General features: G+C 51.0%; 1 protein-coding gene across 3 annotated transcripts in view; it reads left to right on the top strand.

Annotated features, from left to right (window-relative positions):
• Positions 1-12254, top strand: part of PDGFRB (platelet derived growth factor receptor beta) — a 37347-nt gene extending 25093 nt beyond the window's left edge. For all 3 annotated transcript variants that reach the window (XM_043913275.1, XM_043913274.1, XM_043913276.1), the window contains 13 exons: positions 185-279; positions 1193-1325; positions 1862-1966; positions 2305-2415; positions 3431-3590; positions 4624-4784; positions 5319-5437; positions 5677-5799; positions 6558-6669; positions 7088-7187; positions 7734-7839; positions 8702-8934; positions 10221-12254. In XM_043913275.1, the coding sequence (XP_043769210.1) occupies positions 185-279; positions 1193-1325; positions 1862-1966; positions 2305-2415; positions 3431-3590; positions 4624-4784; positions 5319-5437; positions 5677-5799; positions 6558-6669; positions 7088-7187; positions 7734-7839; positions 8702-8934; positions 10221-10398 (1736 nt within the window). In that variant the 3' untranslated portion in view covers positions 10399-12254. The remainder of the gene's footprint in view (positions 1-184; positions 280-1192; positions 1326-1861; positions 1967-2304; positions 2416-3430; positions 3591-4623; positions 4785-5318; positions 5438-5676; positions 5800-6557; positions 6670-7087; positions 7188-7733; positions 7840-8701; positions 8935-10220) is intronic.
• Positions 12255-25454: the final 13200 nt, after the last annotated feature.

Here is a 25454-nt window from a genome sequence, read left to right as displayed (position 1 = left end):
GTGAGGCTGGAGGTGTGGCCCAGAAAGGAGAGGCTAAAGGTCTGACATCATAGGCCAAAGTGGGGATGCGGCTGGTTCCATTCTGGGCAGGATGGGCAGAGAGGTTTTTGCAGAGGTAGATTTCAGGGAGGGGAGCTGCCACATGCCCTGTTTGTTCATAAGCATCTCTTGTCTCTGCGTCCAGCCCTGCCCTTCAAGGTGGTGGTGATCTCGGCCATCCTGGCCTTGGTGGTCCTCGTGATCATCTCCCTCATTATCCTCATCATGCTCTGGCAGAAGGTAAGCCCCACCTTTGCCTAATGGGTTCAGAGTGGCACACCATTTTTTTGCATGGACCTCTGCCATCCTCTAGTGCTGCAGGATCTGGCCGTGTCTGGGGCCCAGCATGGAGCTCAGGTGATAAAGATGATATAAAGTGATGCGGGGTGTCTGAGCTACCTCCAACCCCAGCAGCCTGGACCAACATGGGCCTGGTCCAGACCATCTGGAGTGCCCTGACTCTGCTGTGCACCCTACTTCCCACCCAGCATCCTGCTCGGGCATCATGCCTGTCCATCCCAGCCACAGGACACAAGACCTTTAAGGTGGACTGCCTGGGTTCCAGCATTCTTCCAACTCTCACCCACACTCCTAGGATTCTACTGAAAGGCATTCTAATCCTGCTAATCTGTCATTTCAATGGTCTGTTCTGTGGTTTCACCATTCCATGATTCTACCATAGGATTGCTGCACTCGATTCTGTCATTCTAAGATTCCAATCCTGTGATTCCAGCATCCTATGATTTCAACATTCTAAGGTTATATTTTTCTGAGATTCCCACTGTGACTGACCTGGCATGGGGAGGGGCCAACCACATCTAGTAGAATGTCCCTGCCTTGTGTCACTTTCCTGGGGTACATACTCCTTATTGCCATCCGAGGAGCAGCTGAGGTTCTGGGAGAAGCTGGTGAGAAGGTTCTGATGAGCCTGCCGCTCAGCTGTCAGCTGCTTCTCAGCCACCTCCTCCTTAAGTCTGTTCCCATGGAGCCCATAAAGGCCTTGGCTCTATTGATAACTTGCCGTATGACTTCAGATCTGTATGACTTCAGATAATCTTTTCTGGGCTTCAGTTTTTCTTGCCTCATCTGTTTCATAAGGAGCTGGACCTAGTGGTTCCCCTCTGATGATCCATCCCTGATCTTGGTTCTGCAGAAGCCACGCTACGAAATCCGATGGAAAGTGATTGAATCTGTGAGCTCTGATGGCCATGAGTACATCTATGTGGACCCTATGCAGCTGCCCTACGACTCCACCTGGGAGCTGCCACGGGACCAGCTTGTGCTTGGTCAGTCCAAGGAGGCCTCAAGTGGCAGTCTGGGGACTTGAGGCGGGTGGGAACACTGTCTGACACGTGGGCCCAGCCTTGCCATGATTGGCTTGAGACCTAGGGCTGATGTCTTGCCTTCTCTGGCCCTCAGGGCCTACCCTCTGTACAATGGGGGTAACATGATCCCCTTGAGACCCTCTAGCCTTTATGTTCTATGATCCAGAGATGAGATGAGATGAAACCCCTTTGTGGAGAGAGAGGAAGTATTAGTGAGTGCCAGGCCTGTGCCTAGTCCAGCTAGAGAAGCTGAGAGGGTACGGAGAACCTGTGCTCCCCTCTGGGGGAGAGGTTTTCCAGGGACTAAAGAGGGGCCAGAAAGCAGGCAGGACTAGGGTGAGACCAGGAAGGACCACAGAGCACTGTGATTTTAGGAGCCTTCATGGGAGAAACACCTTAAGTCCAGGGTGGCTTGAGGGATGACTAACTTGACCTCAGAGAGCATACATGTTGAGATTCTTTGTGGGTCAGCAGCTGACAGATCATCTCTTTCCCAGGCCGCACCCTGGGCTCCGGGGCTTTTGGGCAGGTGGTGGAGGCCACAGCTCACGGCCTGAGCCATTCTCAGGCTACCATGAAAGTGGCTGTCAAGATGCTGAAATGTGAGTCCTGGGAGCCCGCCCCTCTCTCCCCTCACCCCCGGCTCCCCCACACATTCAGGCACTCCCAGAGCAGGTCTTGTGCTGATTCTCTGGGCACAGAAGTACAGGCATACCACAGCCAGCAGCACTCCCGATTCTACTTTGGGAAAGAGGCTTCCTCACCCTGCCGCCTCCTCCAGAAGCCCCCCCACCCACCCTCTTTCCTTTCTCCCGCCCGTGGGTCCTCACCATCCTTGACCACATGGGTCTAACAGCACAGACTGGGGCAGATGAGCCAGAATAGGCTCCGCTGAAGCCTCCGTGACTGGGCCAGGCCTGAGGTCCTCTCTCTCCCTCAGCCACAGCCCGCAGCAGTGAGAAGCAAGCCCTCATGTCGGAGCTGAAGATCATGAGTCACCTCGGGCCCCACCTGAACGTGGTCAACCTGCTGGGGGCCTGCACTAAAGGAGGTACAGCCCACTCCCAGAGAATTCTGGGGAAGTGCCAGTGGCCAAGGCCTGGCCCCTCCCTGCCCCCTCCCCAGTCCAAGGACAACAGGATGCTCCCACTGGAGAGTCTGTGCCTACCCAGTCCAGTGCCCTCACTTCACAGAGCCAGATGTGTGTCAGATTAGCAAGTCACAAAATCACATCACCTCCAAGACCAAAGCACCCTTCAGGTCACCATTCCTAGCAGTTTCCAAATCAAGGAGTCCTCTGACATTTTAAACTTTTCACAATTGATTTTAAAAAGGGTAATAAGTAACAGCTCATGAGACATTGAAATGAGCCCTTCCTCTGGAGACCACCAACCGGCTTGCTCACTGAGAGCTGCTTTCACTCGGAACGTAGAACAAGTAAGGTCTCTCCAGTTGAGTGTGTTTATTTGAAACTGATTACAAGTTAGGCCACAAAAAAAAAAAAAAAGTTATCACTGTTTGCAGCTGCTTATTGTGAGATTTGGGATTTTCCTCAGTATTGTGCAACCAAAACAAAATACAGAAGTACACTATGTGCGTGGACCAATTTATGTCTGCAGTGGTCACACATTTCAAAATGTTTGATCCCACCAGTATCTTCAAACTGCCAAGTCAATGCATTGTGTTTGAATTTAAACAGTAACCTGGTAATAATCAGTTGACTTTGTTTGCTTTATATCCTGGGCTCAAAATTCAGCTTCATCAACAACAGCTAACTCTGTGCTTGCAGTTTGCCAAGCACTGAGCTGAGCTAACCAAAGGCATTATCTCATGAATACTCATGAGATACTTTGGGGTGGGTATTACTAGCCCCATTTGATAGATGAGGATAGTAAGGCTCAGGGAGATTGCCTTGCTCACAGCCAGGAAAATCCAGGTTTGCTTGGGGCCTGAGCCTGTTTGCTGTCCCACGTGCAGCCTGTCATCAGCCTCATGGCTCTGACCGGAAGCCTGACCCCACCCCCACCTCCTGCCCTGGGACTGTCGCTGAGCCTGTCCTTCTGCAGGGCCCATCTACATCATCACCGAGTACTGCCGCTATGGCGACCTGGTGGACTACCTGCACCGTAACAAACACACCTTCCTGCAGCGCTGCTCGGACAAGCGCCGCCCGCCCAGCGCCGAGCTCTACAGCAACGCCCTTCCTGTCGGGCTCCCCCTGCCCAGGTACCGCAGGGGGGCTGGGGCCTGAGTGGGGGGGAGCCCTGAGGAGCACCTGCTCTCCCCTCCTTGTCCAGGACAGGAAACTGAGGCCAGGGCAGGCAGAGCCTCTCCTCGAGCCAGGTTTCACTTGTTTCACCAGCCAGCCTGCAGCCTGGCCCCCTCGGCCACCCCCGAGGTGGGCATGACAATAACAGTGGTGACGATGGTAGCTGCCACCTGCTGATTGTAGGAGGTGTGCCAGGCCCTGCACTGAGCACTCTGCAGATGTGACCCCCTTTGACCTCTCACCAAACACACATCATTGTCTCTCCATCAACGGGGAGCACCCTTCTGTTTCAGGTTGACCCTCACTGTAGCACTCTCCACTCTACTCCTCCCTTGCTGCAGCCTTCCCCCTCCTCCACACAGCAGTCTCTCCAGTGCCTCCAGGGTAGCTATCCTCTTTCTTCTTCTTGTCCAAAAATAACACTTCTTTTCTCTTTTGCTGATGGCAAAAGCAATACTTGTCTATTTCAGAGGAAAGAGTCAGTTAAGAATAGCATTAAAAGACATTAAAATTCATCCATGTTCTCGTCAACATTTTGATTGGTTTCCTTCCAGTCTTTTTTCTCCTCCTAGAGACACATGTGTATTTCGTCCCACAGCTCTCTGGAGAGCTGATGCTGCAGGCAGAGGCATTAAGGTGATTCACTGCCCACTTGCAGGGCCTCATGGCTGGGCAGTGTCCTTCCTGTGACCCTTGTCTTTGGATATTGGAATCGCCCTGGGCATGAGTTCTCTGAGGACACAACCTAGGTCTTAATGTCATCTTGGCAGCCCCAGTGCCCAGCTCAGGATGGGTCTGAGGTTGGCTGGAAGGGCTCACTACATGGTCGTTCGTATTATGACAGATTGTGAGTGGAGGATGCTTGAGTGAGGGAGAGAAGAAATGCGTAAGTGACAGGTCCTTTCTGGCCCCAGTGGTGAGCAGAGGGGCAGGGGGGGATGAGCGGGGAGAGCCTGTGCTACTGCCTCTGTGATGCTCCTCTGCCCCCAGCCACGTGTCACTGCCTGGGGAGAGCGATGGTGGCTACATGGACATGAGCAAGGACGAGTCGGTGGACTATGTGCCCATGCTGGACATGAAAGGAGATGTCAAATACGCAGACATCGAGTCCTCCAACTACCTGGCTCCTTATGATAACTACGTCCCCTCTGGTGGGTGCACACAGGGTCCTCACACCTGTGTTGTCATGCATTCTTTCCAAACCCTTTCCTCCACCCAGTCTGGCAACAACCCTGCCAGGAAGGTGGCCTTGTGCCCATTTCATAGATGCAGAAACTGAGGCCTGCCACCTACCCAAAGCTCCTGTGTGGTGGAACCCCAATATCAGCCCCTGTTTCTGGGTCAAGAAATGTGCACACAGCCTTCAGGGAGGAGAGGAGCTTGGGTTGGAGGGGATGCCTGACCTGCTGGGGCCTCAGGAAAGAGTGGTCTGCTCAGAGCAGGCCCCAGGCTGACTAGTGCCCAGAGGAGCAGGCAGGCCAGGCTGAGCAAAAGTGGCCCAGGGCTAATGCCAGAAGTTTTTTCTGGAAGTCGGAGAATTTAAGAGATATTTGGAAATTATTTTCCTTTTGGGGAAAACTTAGAGGATCAGGAGTCTCCTCTCTGGGCCATCCAGCCCCTACACGCCAGAGGCCAGGGTTCTGTGGCCCTGGGGGGACTCAAGATGTCCTTCTGCTCTTCCCTAGCTCCTGAGAGGACTTGCCGGGTGACTTTGATCAACGAGTCCCCAGTGCTTAGCTACACGGATCTTGTGGGCTTCAGCTACCAGGTGGCCAATGGCATGGAGTTCCTGGCCTCCAAGAATGTATGTGTAGTCACAGTGAGCAGAGTGGGGTCTTGGGGAGGGGGGGGTCCCCCGACCAGCCAGGGTCCTCCAAGTATGTGACCCGTACAGCGGCCCTCTGGTGGCTGAGGATGGCCAATGCCCTCACACCTGGTGGCCCCTCACACCTGACCAACCATGAATTTTTCACAAAGCCCTTGACCCGGAGAGCCTTTCCCACAATCGCCCCACAGTCAGAGCTCTGTCCCCTCTGTCCCCAGTGCGTCCACCGAGACCTGGCAGCCAGGAACGTGCTTATCTGTGAGGGCAAGCTGGTCAAGATCTGTGACTTCGGCCTAGCTCGTGACATCATGCGGGACTCAAACTACATCTCTAAGGGCAGCGTGAGTGCCTTCACCGTCATCATGGTTCACGTGGCTTTGGCTCATGGGAAGTCAGGCCAGAGTCCTCGTGGGCTCTGCCTGCCTGGCCCTGTGTGTAGGGACAGGAAGAGGAGCCACCAGCTGGGCATGGGGAGGGGTGGGGGTGAGACACCCAGGCCTGTGGGGTGGGCCAAGGGCTCAGATTTGCTGGGCATGGCAGGGGCCAAGTGGCCAGCTCTAAAGGTTCTGGGGGAGGATGGATAGGGAGCAGGCCAAATGTGCTTCTCAGCAGTGATGGCGGGCAGAGGCAGAAGCCCACATGAGTGAGTGGCAGGTGGTACTTGGATAAAAGGTGACCATCCTGCCTCACACTCATGTCCCCACTTTCCACACATGGACAGAACTGGAGGGACACTAGGCTCCAGAGATATAAGGTAGCTAGGATGAGAGCTGGGTGACACCTGTGCACGACCCTGCCTCCCCTCAGCAGGGGTCAGGAAAGGGATCCTGCTCCCCAAGTAGTCTCAGACCCTGGGGCTCTTCCTCACAGATAGGGGTTGCTGTGTCCCCAGCTTGTGAGAAGAGAAACTCAGCCTCCTGATCCTCTGACTAACCAGCATTGGGATGGGTGTGGGAACTGTGTATCGGCAGTGATGGGCCCTGGGGGACCAGGAAGTGAGAAATAGCTGGGGTGGGGACTGCTGGGCCTCCTCCTGCCTCCCAGGTGCAAAGTGGGGCTCGGCCCCTCCTTGCGCTCAGCAGTCTCCCCCCTCCCACAGACCTTCCTGCCTCTGAAGTGGATGGCCCCTGAGAGCATCTTCAACAGCCTCTACACCACACTGAGCGACGTGTGGTCCTTCGGCATCCTGCTCTGGGAGATCTTCACCCTGGGTATGCTTCCTTCGTTCTCCAGGGCTCACCCACACATGGCATAGCGTCCACCCTGAGCGCCCACACCTGCATTCTAGGGGGGCGGTGGGACAGGGCTCAGAAGCTCTGCTCTTTTCTTGTTCCTGTGTGACCTCGGCAAGTGTCTTGCCGTCTGGATCCCCTTACCTCTGCATCTCAGTATAGATGGTCTTGGACAGTGATGTCAAGAAGCCTGGCTCTGGTGTTCTCTGGTTCTGATTCCGGGGAGGGATTCAGTCTGTGTCCAGAGCCTATGAGGGAGTCCACATTTCCCAGTGCCAAAGCCATGATACCCACACCGATCGATGGGCTGGTATGCCTCTCCCTGTCCTGTAGGAGAGGATTCCTGCCACTTTCCCAGCACCCCTGAGCCTGTGTCTCTTTCTCTGCTCCCTAACAGGTGGCACCCCGTACCCAGAGCTGCCCATGAACGAGCAGTTCTACAATGCCATCAAGCGGGGCTACCGCATGGCCCAGCCTGCCCACGCCTCTGACGAGATGTGAGTGGAGCCTCTGGGAAGATATTTTGGGGTGCAGACAATACATATCCAACTTTACCAGCTTAAGACAAAAATAGATTAGTTCAGAGATGTAGAAAAATTAGGTATAGCTGGATCCAGTTGTTCACAGACATCATCCACAGTCTCTTGTTCTATCCTGGGGCTCTGTTCTCCTTCCTGTTGGCCTTACTTTCAGGCTGGCACCATCCAAATAGCTTCAGCCTGGCTGCTTTCACCATAGTTGCAGCAAAAGACCCAGAGGTGGCTGTCAAGGGCTCTGCTGGGGTCACAGGCCCATCCAGAACCAGCCACTGAGCTGAGGGGATGAACCCCTACTGGCCAGACCCGGTCATATGCTCACCAAGGTGCGATCAACCCCATGGAAGCACTGAACTGAAGGTGAAGGAAGGACTTCTCAAGGGAACATTCCAGAGCAGTAAAGGGGGGACCCCTCCTCTCCTACCTCTTTTTATTTATTATTCACTTTGTCCTGGGAGGCAACAGGCCCTGAACCTGAGGCCCTGACCTCTCTGCCCCTTTCCCCAGCTACGAGATCATGCAGAAGTGCTGGGAAGAGAAGTTTGAGATCCGGCCCCCCTTCTCCCAGCTGGTGCTGCTTCTTGAGAGACTGCTGGGTGAGGGCTACAAAAAGGTACGCTGAGGCAGGGTGGGGGTGGGGGCCGGAGAGCACCAGTCCAGAAATAGACACAGGGTACAAGGCTCACTGTGACACACTGCTGTTTGGGGACAATCCTTTCCCCTCTCTGAGCCTGTTTCCCTCTTGGTGCCAATAAGGGATGTGAGTGTAGTTTATTTTAGCAGCACAGAATTTCTTAAAGTGAAATCCTACTTGGAAGCTGATTAATTTAAACTGGAGGCAGGGAGCCTATAGCCCCCCACCTCATCCTGCATCCTTCCACTTGCCTTTGCAACCAGACCAAAACTGGGCCTCCGTCCCAAGTCTGAACAACCCCAGGCGCAATGACCACTAAGGACCTGACCGCTTAGACCCTGTGGCAGGCTCGTACAAGGCAGATATTGCCAGCAGGACCTTAAAACCCTCCCTTGCCCCACTGCAAAGCTAGTGCGAGGGGGATGCATGTATCCTTTGTGCAGACACAGCCTTTTCCCTCAATCCATTCCTCAGTCCGCTCCCAACCCCATCTGGTTATCGCTCCAGGACCAGTAGTGAGGGAAACAGGCCTCAGCGAAGGAGGCCGTGGCAGGCAGAGAGCCCACGCCTGTCTCCCCTGAAGCAGGGGGAGTTAGGGTCATGGGTGCCGGTCTGAGTACTAACCCCTCCCCAGGTGACCCTCAGCTCACCTTGTCTGTTGAGAGGCCAGAGAGGAGGGTAACTTAGTGGCTTTGGGCAATTCTCCTTCCTCTCTGAGCACCAGGGACCTTATTTACATAATGCTGGAGGGGCTGGCTCAGAATCTGCCTGTTAGGTGATCTCTAAAGTCATTTCTGGTCTGACCCTCCCTTGTCTCGGATTCTTCCTGCCCCCTGAGCAGAAGTATCAGCAGGTGGATGAGGAATTTCTGAGGAGCGACCACCCAGCCATCCTTCGGTCCCAAGCCCGCTTGCCTGGCTTCAGTGGCCTCCGATCTCCTCTGGACTCCAGCTCCGTTCTCTACACTGCCGTGCAGCCCAACGAGGGGGACAATGACTACATCATCCCCCTGCCTGACCCCAAACCCGAGGTTGCTGATGAGGGCCCACTGGAAGGTTCCCCCAGCCTTGCCAGGTAGCTATTCCTACCTGCAGCCCAAAGCAGTGGTGTACATAGTGTGTGTGTGCACACGTGCGTGTGTGTCTTTGTGTGTGTGTGTGTGTATCAGTCTGTATCTTCATGCCTTCAGACCTGGCTTAGAAGTGAGTTACCTCAGGTGAGTACTTATTCCTGCCAATGAGTAGAAAAAAAGAATGGAACTCATTTGACCTTTGATGACCTCAGGTGGAAATGGCAGGCTGGTAAGAGAAAGAATGGCATGGGATGTATTTGCAAAATATCTGTTTCCTTTAAAGGAGCTCCCACAGGCCATCTACTTTGTCCCCTCTCTCGGCTGTGACTTAGCCCTAAGGAGGGAAAAGGAAAAATCTAATTTGCATCCCCAGCACCACATGTATTACTCTGTGATTTGGCCTTCAGCACCATGCCCTGAGGACCCCAGGGAGCAGGGAACAGGGAGGCAGAGGTGTCTGCAGAAGTTCAGGCCAAAATTCAGACTGGGGAGAAGATTCATGCTTTTCTTTTGCCTTGGGATGTGAAGATCAGCATGAGGGGAGGGTTTTGGAGGAAGGCCAGCTATCGCCTGGACTAGATGTTCCGCATGAGGCCAGACCCACACCCAAAACAAGATCCACCCTGTGGTGAAATGGCTGGGGCTGCAAACTGGATCCCAGCTGTATCTCTGCCACTTGCTGCAGTGAGACCCGGCCAGGTACCTTTGCTGTGAGCCCATCTCTCTACATGCACTAGGGGCACACACAGGACTTAGAAGGCCCTCACCACCCTGTTTGAGAAGCTAATATTCCAAGGCTTCAAGCAGCCAGTGTACAGACGAGTTCAGCTGAGTTCAGATAGCTTGGGGTGTGAATGCTGGGGCTGCTCTGAGCCTTCAGACCAGCTGCTTCTCCTCTCTGAACCTCAGTTGCCTCGTCTGCAAGATGAAAACAGTAGGAGTATTTCAATTTGGAGGTTGTTATGGGGATTGAATGAGGTCATTATGCATTCAGACATGTGGGAGATGGAGACTGATGAGTAAGCAATGAACTTTGGAGTCAACTAGGTCTGCTCTAAGTCCCCACTCCTATACTTAGCCACTGTGTGATTCAGGGCAATGACATAACCTCTCTGAGCTGCACTTTCCTCACGACGCCTGCCTCGTGTAATCTCTACAAGGATTTTAGTGAGCTAAAGTGTGTAAGGTGCATGCAGCCAGCTCAGGTAGATAGAAGGCTCTATGTTAATGCTGTTCTTTCACTGAGGTTCCCTCCAGCCTCTCACTCACTCCCCCTCCCCGCCTCTAGCTCCACCCTGAATGAAGTCAACACCTCCTCTACCATCTCCTGTGATAGCCCGCTGGAACCCCAAGAGGAGCCAGAGCGAGAGCCGCAGCCTGCCTCCCAGGTGGAGCCAGAGCCCGAGCGGCCGCCGGATTCCAGCTGCCTGGGGCCTCGGGCCGAGGCGGAGGACAGCTTCCTGTAGGGGCTGGCCCCCACCCCGGCCTGCCCTACTCGAAGCTCCCCTCTACCTCCCAGCACCCTGCACCGCCTGGCCGGGCCCGGCCTCCCGTCAGCCAGGCTGCTCCCGTCGGCTGTCCCTTTCTGGAAAGCTTCTGCCCCGGCACATCATCCCCAAGCCCTGGAGCTGGCTTAAGAGGCAAGAGAACTGGAGGAGCCATGACCAGTCCTCTGCCTCTTGGAGCGCCGTGTGACTCTGAGCCAGCACTCTCCCAGGGGACTCAGTTTCCCCATCTGGAAGATGGGAACGGTGGCTTGGCAGCCCACAGTCTGGGATTCTCACCCTGCCTGACAGGTGTGGAGGATGGAACCCTCAAGTTTCGTGAAGTGGTGGATTAACTCTTTTCTGTTCAGCCAGCTGCCCCTCAAGGAGCTGCAGCTCTCTCCTTGCACTTTTTTCTCCAAGAGTTGGGGAAGGGACCCCAGCGTCTCTGGCTCCTGGCCGAGCTAGGGCCTGGCCTTGGACAGTGTTGCCTCATCCAGGAGACACCTGCCCTCAGTGCCAGTCTTTGCTTTCCCAGGCCCAGGCTGGTCTGGGGCCTTCTGTGCCTAATTAATGCTGGGGGCTGAGCCAAGTACAGGAGGCCCTGGCCTGTAGCCCCAGGCCCAGGCACTTAGGGTGCACCTCTCCATAACATGCCTTGTCCATGTCTTCCTGGCCCCATGGGTCCAGGGATCTTCTTCCTCATCACTGCCAGTCTTACTCCACTCACCAGAGTCTCCAGGGCCAGATGAGCCCCACATCTCTGATGAGTGTGTTGACATGCCTGCAACAGGTGCCTGCATGTGTGGACCAGTATGGCATTGGACCTGCTACGAGACCTTGGAGGATTCCTTCACCTTCTCTGGGGCTGTTTTCCCTGTTGAAAAATGAGCGTTTGGACTCACTGACTTCTGGTACCCTGCCAGCACTAACATTCTAGAGTATTCCAGGGGTTGTACACTTGCCCAGATGAAGCAAAGATAAACACTCCAAACCTCTATCCTGGGATCAGCTGGGGCCTGGGGAGGCCCTGATCACACATCACACACATCCGGGCATTCAGGAACTGGGCCCCTTCCCCAGGGCCCTGGCAGGTCCCCAAAGGCCCAGGCCTTGGCTCTGAGTGATAGCCAGTGTCCTGGAAAGCCCCCAGAAGCTGCCCCAGGAATGGAGGGAGACCATGGGATCCCTTTCACCACCCACATGACCTCTGGCTGGAGCTATCCTGGGCAAAGGAGGCAGGCAGCAAATCGGGGCACCTAGCGCATCCCACCACTCCAGCACCTTTTGTCCAGGGCTGTGCTGCAGACCTGACGGACAGTGAGAGGACAAGACGCCTTGAAGGGGGGACCTGAGGAGGGGATGCAAGAGGTGGGTACTTTGCAGGTTGCCTTCCCACCTTCCAGCTGCCCCACCCTGAGGAAGGAACCATGGGAGATGGCTTTGTCCGCCCAGGGGTGCTCACCTCATGCCTCTGCCAGCTCAGTGGGCAGTGGAGGGGCCTGGAGAGTGAGGGCTGTGGCCAGGACCATTGGCAGGGGAAGGGCTGGATGGGGTGGGGGTGGGTGGGTGAGGGAAGGTCAGCGACTCTGGGAACCAGCCTCCTGTGTTGGTTGGCACATCCCTGCCCTGGGACCCCCAAAGCCTGGTCAAGGAGAGGGCATGGGTTCTCACTACGGTACCAAAGATGTAATCACCTAGGTTTACAAGTATTTTTAGGACTCACATTAACACACATTTATATGACAAAAGTGCTATTTTGTACGCCATCAAATTTTCCTCTCTGTGTACTTTTTTAAGAGAAAGATTTTAATATTAAACCTGGTGCTTCTCACTCACAGACTTCGTGGTGTCCCACAGGTGTGGGTCCCTGGGCCCAGGAGGTGGCAGGAGTGGGGTGGGACAGCCGGGCTCACCCAGCCATAGGATCCCCACATGGTCCCTCAGCTCAAGTCCACTTCCATCTGTGAGACAGGGTTTTTCACACTTCCCCCCGCCCTTCCCTGGTAGCTGGGGGACCTGGACCTCAGGCTTTGGTTTTCCAAGTTGTGAAAGGAGAAGGCTCTTCCGGCTCTGTAGTGCTTGGTTCTGGGTGGGGGCCCTGAGCCCCACTGCCACCCCCACCCTGCCCCACCATGTGCTTTGGCTTTGGCCATTAAGCCAGCCCCGCTCCCTGCAACCTGTGGCCCAGATCCAAGCTGGTGTGGCTCATAAGAGGCCTTCGCTACAGCCCAGATCCCAGGCCCTGGTGACTGGTGGTCAGGTCTCAGGTACGGGCAGGGAGACAGACAGTGCGCCCGAGGGAGCAGAGCGGAGGAAGGAGAGAGAAGAAGAAACAAGGAAGATGTGGGTGAGTGTGGCCACAGCACGGCCAAGACAGGGAAGCTGGGGCCCAGCTGTGGCTCTGAGCACAGAGTCTGCCAGGCTGGGAGAGGGGTGCAGACTCACCCCTCATGGCTGTGGCAGCTTAGTGGTGTGGGGCTGGGATGAACCAGGCATCTTGGTGTCCACTGGCCAGCTCAGTACTGGTTGTAGGCTTCACTTGCCAGCCCAGGTCTGGGAGACCCAACAGCAGAATGGGGCCAGGGCAATAGAGCTGCTGGGGCAGAGGGCAGAGTACACAGGCCCTGGCCCTCCTGCCTGGCCCCTTTGGGACGGGTCACCTGAGGGGACACCAGGGTTCTGCCTGAGACCTGTCTCACCTCACTGTGCGACCTCGGCCATTACTTGCTCTCTCTGAGCTGGGGATGGGGCATCTCAGTTTGCTTCTGGGGACTAGCACCTCCTTTCGGAACCACAGGCCTCCCTGGACTGCCTCCAGAAGTCTGGGGCCGTGGCTGCCAGTGGGCAGAGGAACAGAGACCTGGGGCAGCTCTGACTCACAGGCCCAGCCGCCAACTCAGGGGCAGCTGAGCCACCCCCAGGGAAACCCCCCTGCCCCACCTTCCCTGTTTCAGGGCCTGGCCACACAGAGCCCACCCTCCTGGGGGTCCTGGCCTCGGAGCCCATGACCCCATCTCCCCTGGCTGTGTTAGGAGATGAATAAGCCACACCCGGATCTGCCCTGTAAAGAGAATAAACAGCCACATTCCAGATGGGGATTATCCTTGCCTCTGGGAAAGCCTCCATCTGGAGGTCAGGGGACCTCGGTTCCCTTCCGCTCAGGCCTGCTCCTTGTGGGGTCTTGGGTGGGTTAGACCGGTGGTAGGTGGAGCTAAGGCACCACAGAGAGAGGGGGGAGGACTCTGCTGGTGCCGCTTACCAAAGAGTTCCTCTGTGCCAGGGCTGCCCTGATGCTGCACACATCTTCCCATTTGCCTTCACATCCACCCTGTGAACCTAGGGCTGCTCCTGTCCCCATATTACAAGGGGGATACCAGTTCAGGAGAAGTTGAGGTGACTTGCCTAAGGTTGTCAGGTTGGTACAGCAGGGAGGTGATGGGCACCTGGGCCTGGCTGAACCCTGGGTCAGCTCTCAAGGGGGTGAAGGGAAGCCTGGGTCCCAGCTCCTGTTTCCTGACTCCAGACCTCTAGGGCTGTGCGTCCCCAAGAGAAAGTGCTGGGGGGAAGGAAGGAGCTAAGAGACTCTGAGGGCTAGGTGGATGTAATAAACAAGCATCTGGTGGGCTGGGAGCCCACACATCCCTGTGCAGAGGGGATGTGGGAGCTGGAGGATGGGGAAACCGTAGGTCCTGTGGCTCTCCCATCCCCACCACTCAGACGGGCCCATGGGAACTGGTGAGCTGGAATTTTCCTCCCAGACGATGAGCCACTTGACTACACAATTCTTCCGCCACCCTATTCACAGCCAGGGTCCTTGTTCCTGGAAAAAGAGAGAAAGACTGAAAGCTTTTGCTTCCAGGGCCCTAACCCTCAGCTGATGAGGGGCCCCACAGCCCCCATTAATGTGCCTTCTTTGAATTAGAGCCCTGTCTCCACAAGGTCTCTTCTATTTCAGTTTCTCATTCAGCTTCATAAACATTTAAAATTACTTTTATAGAAGCAGTTATATAATATATGCCTGCATTAAAAAGTACCCATTAGCAGATGTATAACACAAAAAGAGACCCAGGAGACCCTGGCTCTGTCTCGGTCACTCATCATTTAGAGCGGGTTCTGCTCTGTAAGCCAATGTGATGTTCACAATAAAGCTAGGCAACAAGCCAAGGGAAGACCCAGATGAGAAAGCTAAGGCTCAGAGCCATGAAGTGCTGGTCTAAGCTCACATTGGGAGGCTCATTCCTGCCAGTCTGGTTCGTTGCTACTGCCTTCCTCAGGGAGATTTGGAGTTCAGTTTCTGGATCCAGAGGGGATAGCAGTCTGAGAAGCTATTGAATCAGGTTGCCAGCCACCCACTCAGGGTGAGGGTCTTGGAATTCCCTGAGTAGGCTCCTCCTTGGAGGGAGCTTCTGGGGCTTCTTCTGGGCTGTGATCAGTTCCCACAGCTCAGAATACCATTAGCCATGACTGCTTCGGAGCCTGATGAAGGGGCCTCGGCCTGGGGCAGGGGGCTGGGCCTTCTCAGGATCCAGCAGGGACTCGGGGACATCATAGAAACCAGACTATCTCCTTGTGGTCCCCTCCAACTGGCTCAGCCCCTGCCCTTCTCTCTGGACACCTATGGCCTGTGTGTCGGCTCTTTCCAATGGCTTCTTTCCACCTGACAGGATTGGGGCAGTTCCAGTCTCTTTCTGGTTTAGGGTTTTGTGGGTAATCACTGCAAGGAACTAGAAAGTCACAAACACGGGGAAGTAACAAAGCTTCTGGAAAATCACAGAATTCTCAAGTATGGTTGTTCCCCTTCTGAAGGGACAAGATGGCAACTTCCATGTCTGAAAATTTTTCTTCTCTGTTACCGATCTTCTTGAAGCATACTATGATCTTGTCTCTATTTGCTCAGATACCTTTGATGGCTCCCCATGGCCCAACAAAGTCCAGATATCCTTATGTGGTCATGAAGGTCCCTCCTGACCTGGCTTCAGCGTCTTTCGCCTCTCCCGTGTCTGTGCTCCAAGGCCTGTCTACTCCTGTGTGGACCACAAGCTGTCCAACCTTCCAACAGTGCACAAGGGCTCCCTTCTCTCCACATCCCACCAACACTTGCTATTGCTTGTCTTTCTGATAGTAGCCATTCTAACAGCTGAGAGGTGATTTCTCATTGTGGTTTTGATTTGATTTCCCTGATGATTAGTGATGTTGTGCATCTTTTCATGGGTCTGTTGGTAATTTGCAAAAATATCCATTCATCTGTCTTTTAATTGCATTATTTTGCTGTTGAGTTGAATGAGTTCCTTATATTTTGATATTAACTCCTTAGCAGATGCATATAATTTGCAGATTTTCTCCCACTTAATAGGTTGCCTATTCATCATGTTGGCTGTTTCTTGTGCTGTGCAGAAGCCCTGCCCCTGCACCTCTCTGGGTGCTGCCCTTACCACCTGGGACACTCAGCCCTCTATGACTGAAAGGAAAATTCTTGCTCTAACTTCCAGCCCAGCTCAAAGCTGCCTCCTCCAAGAAGCCTTCCTAAAACCCAGCCAGAAGTGGTTTCTTTGCCCCGTCCTTTGCTTGTGCCTCTGATGGGCCCTCATCAGTCCACTAATGTCCTATGTGCTCTCTCACCTCCAGGCCTTTATCATGCCATCTCTCCTTCCTGGGAAATTCCCACTCCTCTCTGCATCTCTCCCCAGCTCCTTCTCAGTTCAGGCAGACTCTTGTCTCTCCTGAAGTGCTCCCAGGCTGTCTTGCAATGCCACTGCTGTCCTGATTGGTCTTCACCAGCTGGCCGTGAACTCCAAAGAGGAGCTATGCCTGCCATGTTCAGCACTATTCCTAGGGCCAAGCAGAGAGTCGGTGCTTGATAAATATTTGTTGGATGCACTTCACCTGCCATTATTGTCTCACTGAATCTGAGTTAGTAACCCTTCCCCTGTTTTACAGACAAAAAAAAAAAAAAAACCTTAGAGGCCAGGACCTGGCTGTGGTCACACAGCTATGAATGGAGAATGTGATTCCCAGTCTGTCTGGCTCCAAAAACCAGGCCAGTCCCCCTCTACCCTTGACCTTTCTAAGAGCCCCAGCCATTGCTGAAGCAGGTAGTTAAACACATGGGCCCTGGGGCTGAGTTCCTCAGTTCAAATCCACCTCTGCCATGTGTCAGCCGTGTGACCCTGAGCAGAACATTTAACATCTCTGAGCCTGTTTTTCCTTATCCGTACCTATCCTCTAAAGCTATCCCCTTAGATGGTTATGAGAATCAGATGAGATGACTTGTACAGAGAGTTTAGTCTGAAGATTCTCACAAAGGAAGTGTCTAATGAAAAGGGGACTCAAGACAGCCCCTCTTTGTGTAATTGTTTTACTGCAATTGTCAGTGGCACCCCTTTTGGTCTCAAAGGTTCACATTTGGACGACAAATCGAGCAAGAAAGATTGATGTCAGTGTTATCACTGCAGTATAGTACCACTGCTAAGGACAGGGAGGGACCTGCAGGTAGCAAACAGCCCTGAGTCTCTCCTTCCTGGGCCCAGAACAGGGCATGGCTGGTTTCTGAGAGTGGAGGACTCCTTTCACTCTCTTTTCGTTTGTTTACGGGCTTCCCTGATAGCTTCCTCAGCTGGTAAAGAATCTGCTTGCAATTTGGGAGACCTGTGTTCGATCCCTAGGTTGGGAAGATCCCCTGGAGAAGGGAAAGGCTACCCACTCCAGTATTCTGGCCCGGAGAATTCCATGGACTGTTATAGTCCATGGGGTCACGAAGAGTCAAACATGACTTAGTGACTTTCACTTCACTGCCTGCAATGCAGGAAACCCCGGTTCAATTCCTGGGTTGGGAAGATCCCCTGGAGAAGGGAAAGGCTACACACTCCAGTATTCTGGCCTAGAGAATTCCATGGGCTGTATAGGCCCAGACTGCTGGTTTCTGAGAGTGGAGGACTCCTTTCACTCTCTATTCGTTTGTTTATATGTTTACTCACTTATTTGTGCATCCAGCACTGACTGAGCTGCCACCACCTGCCAGGCATGGGCCAAGAACAGAGGGTGTGGGGAAACCAGCAGAGGTGCAGGGCCGGCTGGGAAGCTGTGCTGGGGGTGGAGGGGGTCAGTCAGCAGGGCGTTACATCAATAACGTTCCCCACTGAGAACAGCCCTTCACTGAGAAGCGCTGTGACCTCAGCGGGCCAGTGTACGGCAGACACTGGAGGAGGGGTGAGTACAGACCAGACAGAAGAAGGACCACATCGAGCAGTAAGAGAGCAGGGTGAGTTCAGGAGCTGGGAACTGGGGCTTCAGTCCTGCAGGGAGAGCAGGTGGGAAGAGCAGAGGAGCTAAGGCCAGGTGTGGGTAGGTAGCAAAGGCCATTGCTAGAGCATGGACCTGACCTACACCTCTGGGCTGGAATAGCAGATGGGAACAAATACCCTTGGTAGCCTAAGGCAGACACTAGAACTCTTTCTATCCTCAGTCCTGATGGGAGTCAAGTGTCCTGATGATAGTCCTTGTGTCCTGGCTTGGGCCCCTCCTCTCCCTGGTGGGGAAACTGCCTGCATGGGCTGGGGCTGGGGTTGAGTGGTCAGGAACATGGGGGCTGAGCTTTCCCTGCCATGGAGTCTAGAGGTGCCAGGACCCCAGAGCCAGGCAGGGAGATGAGGAGAGACACTCAGCATGTGCAGGAGTGTGACAGGCCCACACAGTTGCTTCAGGATTTCCTAACATTTGTGCTGACATGCAAATCCTTTGCAAAGTTCCTCTGCCACAGGAAGCCGGATGTCAGTCTGGAATCCCTGTTCATCACCCTCCTAGCAGCATCACCGCAGCTTCCCCAGCCAGGGGTCACCCCTACATCACCCCCACTGTGCCCTACAGTGAGCCCAGGGCACTTGCACCCACATTCATGGGTGGTCAGCACCCTCACAGTCGAGAAAGACCCAGGGTCACATTGTGCTTTGTGGGGGTCATTAGCAAAGTCTCTGCAGCTAGCTCGGTCACTGCTGGCTCTGAGACCTGGGGCAAGTGCCAGTCTTTCTGAGCTTTGCCCTCCTCATCTGCAAAATAGGGATAATTAATAGAACCCGCCTCCTGGTTGAGAGGATTAATTGAGATAAATATGCAAAAAGCCCGGCTTGATACCTGGCATGTAAACAACACGTGAACAATGTTAGGCCTCCAAATGCCACATTTCTAGGAGGGCAGAGTGCCTTCCTACTCATAGAGCTTTGGAATACAACATTCATTCACAGATTCATATATCCCTCAAACATCTAAAGTCAGTGGATCAGAATGTTCAGGTATACCACAGGCTCAGGAGGCAGAAATACCCTAACCAGCTGTGTGATCTCAAGAAAGTGACTTAACTACTCTGAGTCTTGGGGTAAAAGCCACATCTACCTGTAAGTGTGGCCTGTAAGTGAGGCAAGAACTGAGATGGGGTGAGCCCAGAAGGCTTGGGATGCATAGGAAGGACAGGGAGGTCCCTTCGAGATAGTCCAAGCTGTTGGATTTTCCAGGTGGACAGAAGTAATAGGAAGCAGCTGAGCAGCTTCCTCTGATCTCTGGGGCAGGGACGCTCTCTGCTGAGGCCACCCCTCAGGTCCACTGTTGACTTTCACTACCCACCCGGGCTAGACCCATCTCTTCTCCACCTCTCCACCCTCCACCAGGAACAGGTCTCTGCCAGCCCCAGTCAGGGACTCTGAAAATCCCATGGAAGCTGAGCACCCTACCCCAAGACCAGAGACAAACTTCTACATCTTAAGATTCTCAGGTTTCCACAATGCCATTCGTGAGCTTTCAAGGGCAGTGGCCTCAGACATTAGTAAGCATCAGAATTCCCTAGAGAGTCTGTCTCCTGTGCAGGTTCCTCTCACTTCTAATTCTGCAGGCTTGGGATGGCCCTGGAATCTGCTTTTTAACAGGCTCCCTTGTGATTCTGAGGCTGGGGTTCTTGGACTGTAGTTGGAGGTACTCTGTCTGCCGGCTCCCAGGAAGAACCGTGGCCTTTAGGATAAAGCCTAAGCTCCTGGCCATGTGGTCAGTGACTCTTTGCACTTGGATGTCACCCCTTCCTACCTCTACCTCTGTACCCTTCCTCTGGCCTGCCTCTACCTCTGCACCCTTCCTCTGGGGAACTCTGACTTTTCGTCCCCTTCGTCCTCATGCCAGTGAGTCTCCTGAATTTCTTTTCTGCCTGAATGACTCCTCTGAGGACCACCTCCAAAGCCACTGCTCATGAAGCCCTCAAAGACTCTCCATCCTGTGCCCTCATGAAATCTGACTGTGCTCCTGTCACTGTACAAAGGGGCTCCCTCCAACTGGGTGGAACGTGAAAAAATTAATGTCACATTGGTGACCCTGCATATTGTTGAAGATCTGATGAGGGTGAGGCTGACCGGATGTGCTGGGAGACCAGGTCCCAGGAGGACCTCTAAGGGACCAAAGTGTTTGACTTGGAGACATGGTGCGTCCAGGGACTCAGGAGAGGTCCCACATTCCTGGAGGCCTGTCAGGGGACAGGGAACAGAGGTACCTGGGGATCCTGAGTGCAGAGCCAGAAGCAACAGGGGGTGCCCCAAGGAGACAGTTCTGTTTCCCGATAGGAAGCACATGCTGCAGCTTTCTAACTACTAGATGCACACAGGTGACCTGCCAGGAATGCTATGAGTGTATGGGGAGTGGTTTGAGTGGATTAACTTGATAGCAGGGAAACCCAAGTCTGGGCCTGAGACTCTGAGAATCCCAATTCCCGCTCCAACTCTTTCCTAAAGTCCGTGTATCCTGAGATAAGTCACTTACCCTCTCTGACCCTTCTTTTTCTTATCTGGTGGAGATACTATGCAACACACTGAGTCCCTGTGGCCCAGGCGTGTATGAGAAAATGGAAATGAAAGTGCCCTGTAGACAATTAGTGGCTCAGCCTTCCTCAGCAAGGTACAAAACCCAGAAACCAGAAATGAAAACACCAGCAAATTTGACAACATACAAAGCTTCTGTTGTAAACTTCTGTGTAAATAGAGAGCAAAATAGAAAGCTGAAAGAGATGTGGTGGACTGGTAGAGAATCTTTTCAACATATCTGATAATAGGGTTAATAGACATAATACAGAATATAAATAGTGGCAACAAATCAATAAATGATAAGAAACAGGAAATGGATCAAGGATATATGCAGAAGAAATCCCAAAAGCCAAAATACATGTCAAAAAAGTTCATTTCACAATCAACCATGGAAATGCATATTAAAATCTCAATGAAATAACATTTTATTTTTCCGTTCATGTTGGGAACATTTTTAAAGATCAGTAATAGCCAACGTCAGCAAGAATGTAATGAAGCTGGGTTTCCCCACACACTTTTGGTGGGAATGCACATTTATACAGCCTTTCTTGGAGGGCAAGTGAACAGTAACTGCACATTTAACTTTACCTACTTTCAGACCCAACAATCCTTCCTCTAGGAATGGATTCCACTAAAGTGATGTCACACACGCACAGTGATTCACATGCTCAGATGATCACTGCGATGGAGAAAAATCAAGTAACTAAAGTGTCCATTCAGTAGAGGAATGGTAAAAAATTATGGGGTATTCACATCATCAATACAAGAAAGCAATTTAAAAACCAAGGAGGTAGCTGTCTACGTACCCTGCATATAAGTTAAATAATCAGGGTGACAATATACAGCCTTGACGTACTCCTTTCCCAATTTGGAACCAGTCTGTTGTTCCATGTCCAATTCTAACTGTTGCTTCTTGACCTGCATACAGATTTCTCAGGAAGCAGGTCAGGTGGTCTGGTATTCCCATCTCTTGAAGAATTTTCCATAATTTGTTGTGATCCACACAGTCACAGGCGTTGGCATAGTCAATAAAGCAGAAATAGATGTTTTTCTGGAATTCTCTTGCTTTTTCGATGATCCAGCAGATGTTGGCAATTTGATCTCTGGTTCCTCTGCCTTTTCTAAAACCAGCTTGAACATCTGGAAGTTGACAGTTCACGTATTGCTAAAGCCTGGCTTGGAGAATTTTGAGCATTACTTCACTAGTGTGTGAGATGAGTGCAATTGTGTGGTAGTTTGAGCATTCTTTAGCATTGCCTTTCTTTGGGATTGGAATGAAAACTGACCTTTTCCAGTCCTGTGGTCACTGCTGAGTTTTCCAAGTTTGCTGGCATATTGAGTGCAGCGCTTTCACAGCATCATCTTTTAGGGTTTGAAATAGCTCAATGGTGATGGAATTCCATCACCTCCACTACTTTTGTTCATAGTGATGCTTCCTAAGGCCCTCTTGACTTCACATTCCAGGCTGTCCAGCTCTAGGTGAGTGATCACACCATTGTGATTATCTGGGTCGTGAAGATCTTTTTTGTACAGTTCTTCTGTGTATTCTTGCCACCTCTTCTTAATATCTTCTGCTTCTGTTAGGTCCCTACCATTTCTGTCCTTTATTGAGCCCATCTTTGCATGACATATTCCCTTGGTATCTCTAGTTTTCTTGAAGAGACTCTCATTTTTCCCATTCTATTGTTTTCCTCTATTTCTTTGCATTGATCACTGAGGAAGGCTTTCTATCTCTCTTTGCTATTCTTTGGAACTCTGCATTCAAATGGGTATATCTTTCCTTTTCTCCTTTGCCTTTAGCTTCTCTTCTTTTCTCAGCTATTTGTAAGGCCTCCTCAGACAGCCATTTTACTTTTTTACATTTCTTTTTGGGGGGATGGTCTTGATCCCCATCTCCTGTACAGTGTCATGAACCTCTATCCATAGCTCATCAGGCACTCTGTCTATCAGATCTAGTCCCTTAAATCTATTTTTCACTTCCACTGTATAAGGGATTTGATTTAGGTCGTACCTGAATGGTCTAGTACTTTTCCCTACTTTCTTCAATTTAAGTCTGAATTTGGCAATAAGGAGTTCATGATCTGAGCCACAGTCTGCTCCCAGTCTTGTGGTCTTGTTTTCGCTGACTGTATAGAGCTTCTCCACCTTTGGCTGCAAAGAATTAATCAATCTGAGTTCGGTGTTGACCATCTGGTGATGTCCATGTGTGGAGTCTTCTCTTGTATTGTTGGAAGAGGGTGTTTGCTATGACCAGTGCGTTCTCTTGGCAAAACTCTATTAGCCTTTGCCCTGCTTCATTCTGTACTCCAAGGCCAAATTTTCCTGTTTCTCCAGGTGTTTCTTGACTTCCTACTTTTGCATTCCAGTTCCCTATAATGAAAAGGACATCTTTTTTGGGTGTTAGTTCTAGAAGGTCTTGCAAGTCTTCATAGAACCGTTCAACTTCAGCTTCTTCGGCATTGCTAGTCAGGGCATAAACTTGGATTACTGTGATATTGAATGGTTTGCCTTGAAAACAACAGAGATCATTCTGTCGTTTTTGAGATGACATCCAAGTACTGCATTTCGGACTCTTTTGTTGACTATGATGGCTACTCCATTTCTTTTAAGGGATTCTTGCCCACAGTAGTAGATACAATGGTCATCTGAATTAAATTGCCTTGATTCATGGACCTAACATTCTAGGTTCCTATGCAATATTGCTCTCTACAGCATCGAACCTTGCTTCCATCATCAGTCACATCCACAAATGAGTGCTGTTTTTGCTTTGGCTCCATCTCTTCAGTCTTTCTGGAGTTATTTCTCCAATGATCTCCAGTAGCATACTGGGCACCTACTGACCTGGGGAGTTCATCTTTCAGTGTCCTATCTTTTTGCCTTTTCATACTCTTCATGGGGTTGTCAAGGCAAGAAAACTGAAGTGGTTTGCCATTCTCTTCTCCAGTAGACCTCATTTTGTCAGAGCTCTCCACCATGTCCAGTCCGTCTTGGGTGGCCCTACATGGCATGGCTCATAGTTTCATTGAGTTAGACAAGGCTGTGGTCCATGTGATCAGATTGGTTACTTTTGTGTGATTGTGGTTTCAGTCTGTCTGCCCTCTGATGCCCTCTCCCAGCGCCTACCGTCTTGCTGTGGTTTCTCTGACCTTGGACGTGGGGTATCTCCTCTCGGCCACTCCAGCACCGCACCGCTCACCGCTCCAGCCTTGTAATTCTTTAAGTGTCTGTAGAATTGCTGGTGATGTCCACTCTTTGATTTTTGACATTTGTAGTTTATGTCTTTTTTTTCTTGGATATCTTATCCATTTTTTTTAAATGAAATAGCTTTTGGCTTTACTGTATTTTCTTTAACATTTTCTGGATTTCATTCATTTCTGTTGTTACCTTCCCTTCCTTATAGTTACTATGAATAAGTGTTCTTTCTCTAGTTTCTTATGTAGAAACTCAAATCATTGATTATTTTTTCATTCCATTAAAACAATTTTCTAATTTCCCATGTGATTTCTTCTTTGACTCAAGGGTTGCTTGTAAGTGTGTTGTTCAATTTCCACATATTTGAATTTTCCAGTTATCTTCCTGTTAACGATTTCAAGTTTAAATTATTAAACCTGCACAAGAATTGTGCAAGTTATTGTGCAATATTTGTATGATTTAGATATTTAAACTTTGTATGCTTTTTACATTTTTAATGGTTTTTCATATAGATAAGGTATGGTACTTCTAGGTGAATGTTCCATGTGTCTGTAAGAATGTGTATTCTGCTGTTAAGCGGAGAATTCTATTAATATCAATTAGGTCAAGTTGGTGTATAGTTTGGGTCAGGTTTGCTGTATTCTTACTGACTTCCTATTAATACTTGTATGGTCTATTAGTGACAGAGAAATACCACCCCAGATTTTCTGTCTCTTCCAGTTCTATCGATTTTGTTTCATGTATTTTGAATATCTGTCCTAAGGTACCTATACCTTCAGAATTATTGTCTGCTTGAATAACTGACTCTTCATTTGTGATATTCTTCAGTATTCCTAGAAATATAACTTGTTCTGATGTCTATTTGTCTGATGTTAATACAGCACTCCAGCTTTTTTTTTTTGACTACTGCTTACATGGAATATCTATTTGCATTCTTTTACTTTTATCCTACCCTTTCTATTTAAAGTGGTTTTCTTTTTTTAAATATTATCGATGTATAGTTGATTAACAGTGTTGTCTTAGTTTCAGGTGTTCAGCAAAGTGATTCAGATATATGTGTGTATGTATGCATATATATATTCTTTTTCAGATCCTTTTCAATATAGGTTATTGTAAGATATTAAATGTAGTTCCCTGTGCTATACAGTAGGTCCTTTTTATTTGAATTTTTTGTATACAGTAGTGGGTTTATGTTAATCCAAAATTCCTAATTTATCCCCCCCTTTCCCCTTTGGTAACCATAAATTTGCTTTCTATGTCTATGAATCTGTTTACTTTTATAATTAAGTTCATTTATATAGCTTTTGTAGATTTTATATATAAGTGATATCATGTGGTATTTGTCTTTCTCTTTCTGACGTCACATAGAATGATAATCCCTAGGGCCATTCATGTTGCTGCCAATGACATTATTTCATTCTTTTTTATGGCTGAGTTACACATATACATATACAGATAGATAGATAGATAGGTGTGTATTCTTAATGAAACCAGCCCTGATCACCATGTTGGAACAGGTGGGTAAAGGAGAGACAAGGAAGCAGGAAACAGGAAAATTCACCCCAGAACATCCCTGTGTCTGGCCTATAGGAAGTTTATACAGCTGGGCACATTTTGATTCTTCCTCACTGAGAATTTTAATCCTCTTTTGCATGAGCCAAACAAGCAGGGTTTTAGCATCAATGGCTTTTAAGTGTGTCTGTGTCCATAAAGGAAAGTTTGTCTTGAGGAGCAAAGATTGTGGTGGTGCTAAGGCCACATGCCATGTGAGGTCTTGGACTGAATGTTTTCTACTTGGAAATTTCCCAGATGCCAGGATGAGCTTGTTTTTGATGTCTGCTGGGGGGTAAAATGTTGTGGTCATCTACCAGGCAGATTAAGCCCCTACATGCTTAGAAAGTGAGGGAGGTCTTGGATATTTCAGCCTGTATCCTCCTGAAATCCCCTCTCAGAGTCAGCCCTGACTGAGTCTCAGACAGCCCCCTCCTCACTTTGGTTTCTTCAAGGGGATAC

This window comes from Cervus elaphus, chromosome 9 (genome assembly GCF_910594005.1).
Source record: "Cervus elaphus chromosome 9, mCerEla1.1, whole genome shotgun sequence".
Lineage (NCBI taxonomy): Eukaryota > Metazoa > Chordata > Mammalia > Artiodactyla > Cervidae > Cervus > Cervus elaphus.
The sequence above is the reverse complement of the archived record's forward strand: the minus strand, read 5'-3'. Positions and strand labels throughout refer to the sequence as shown.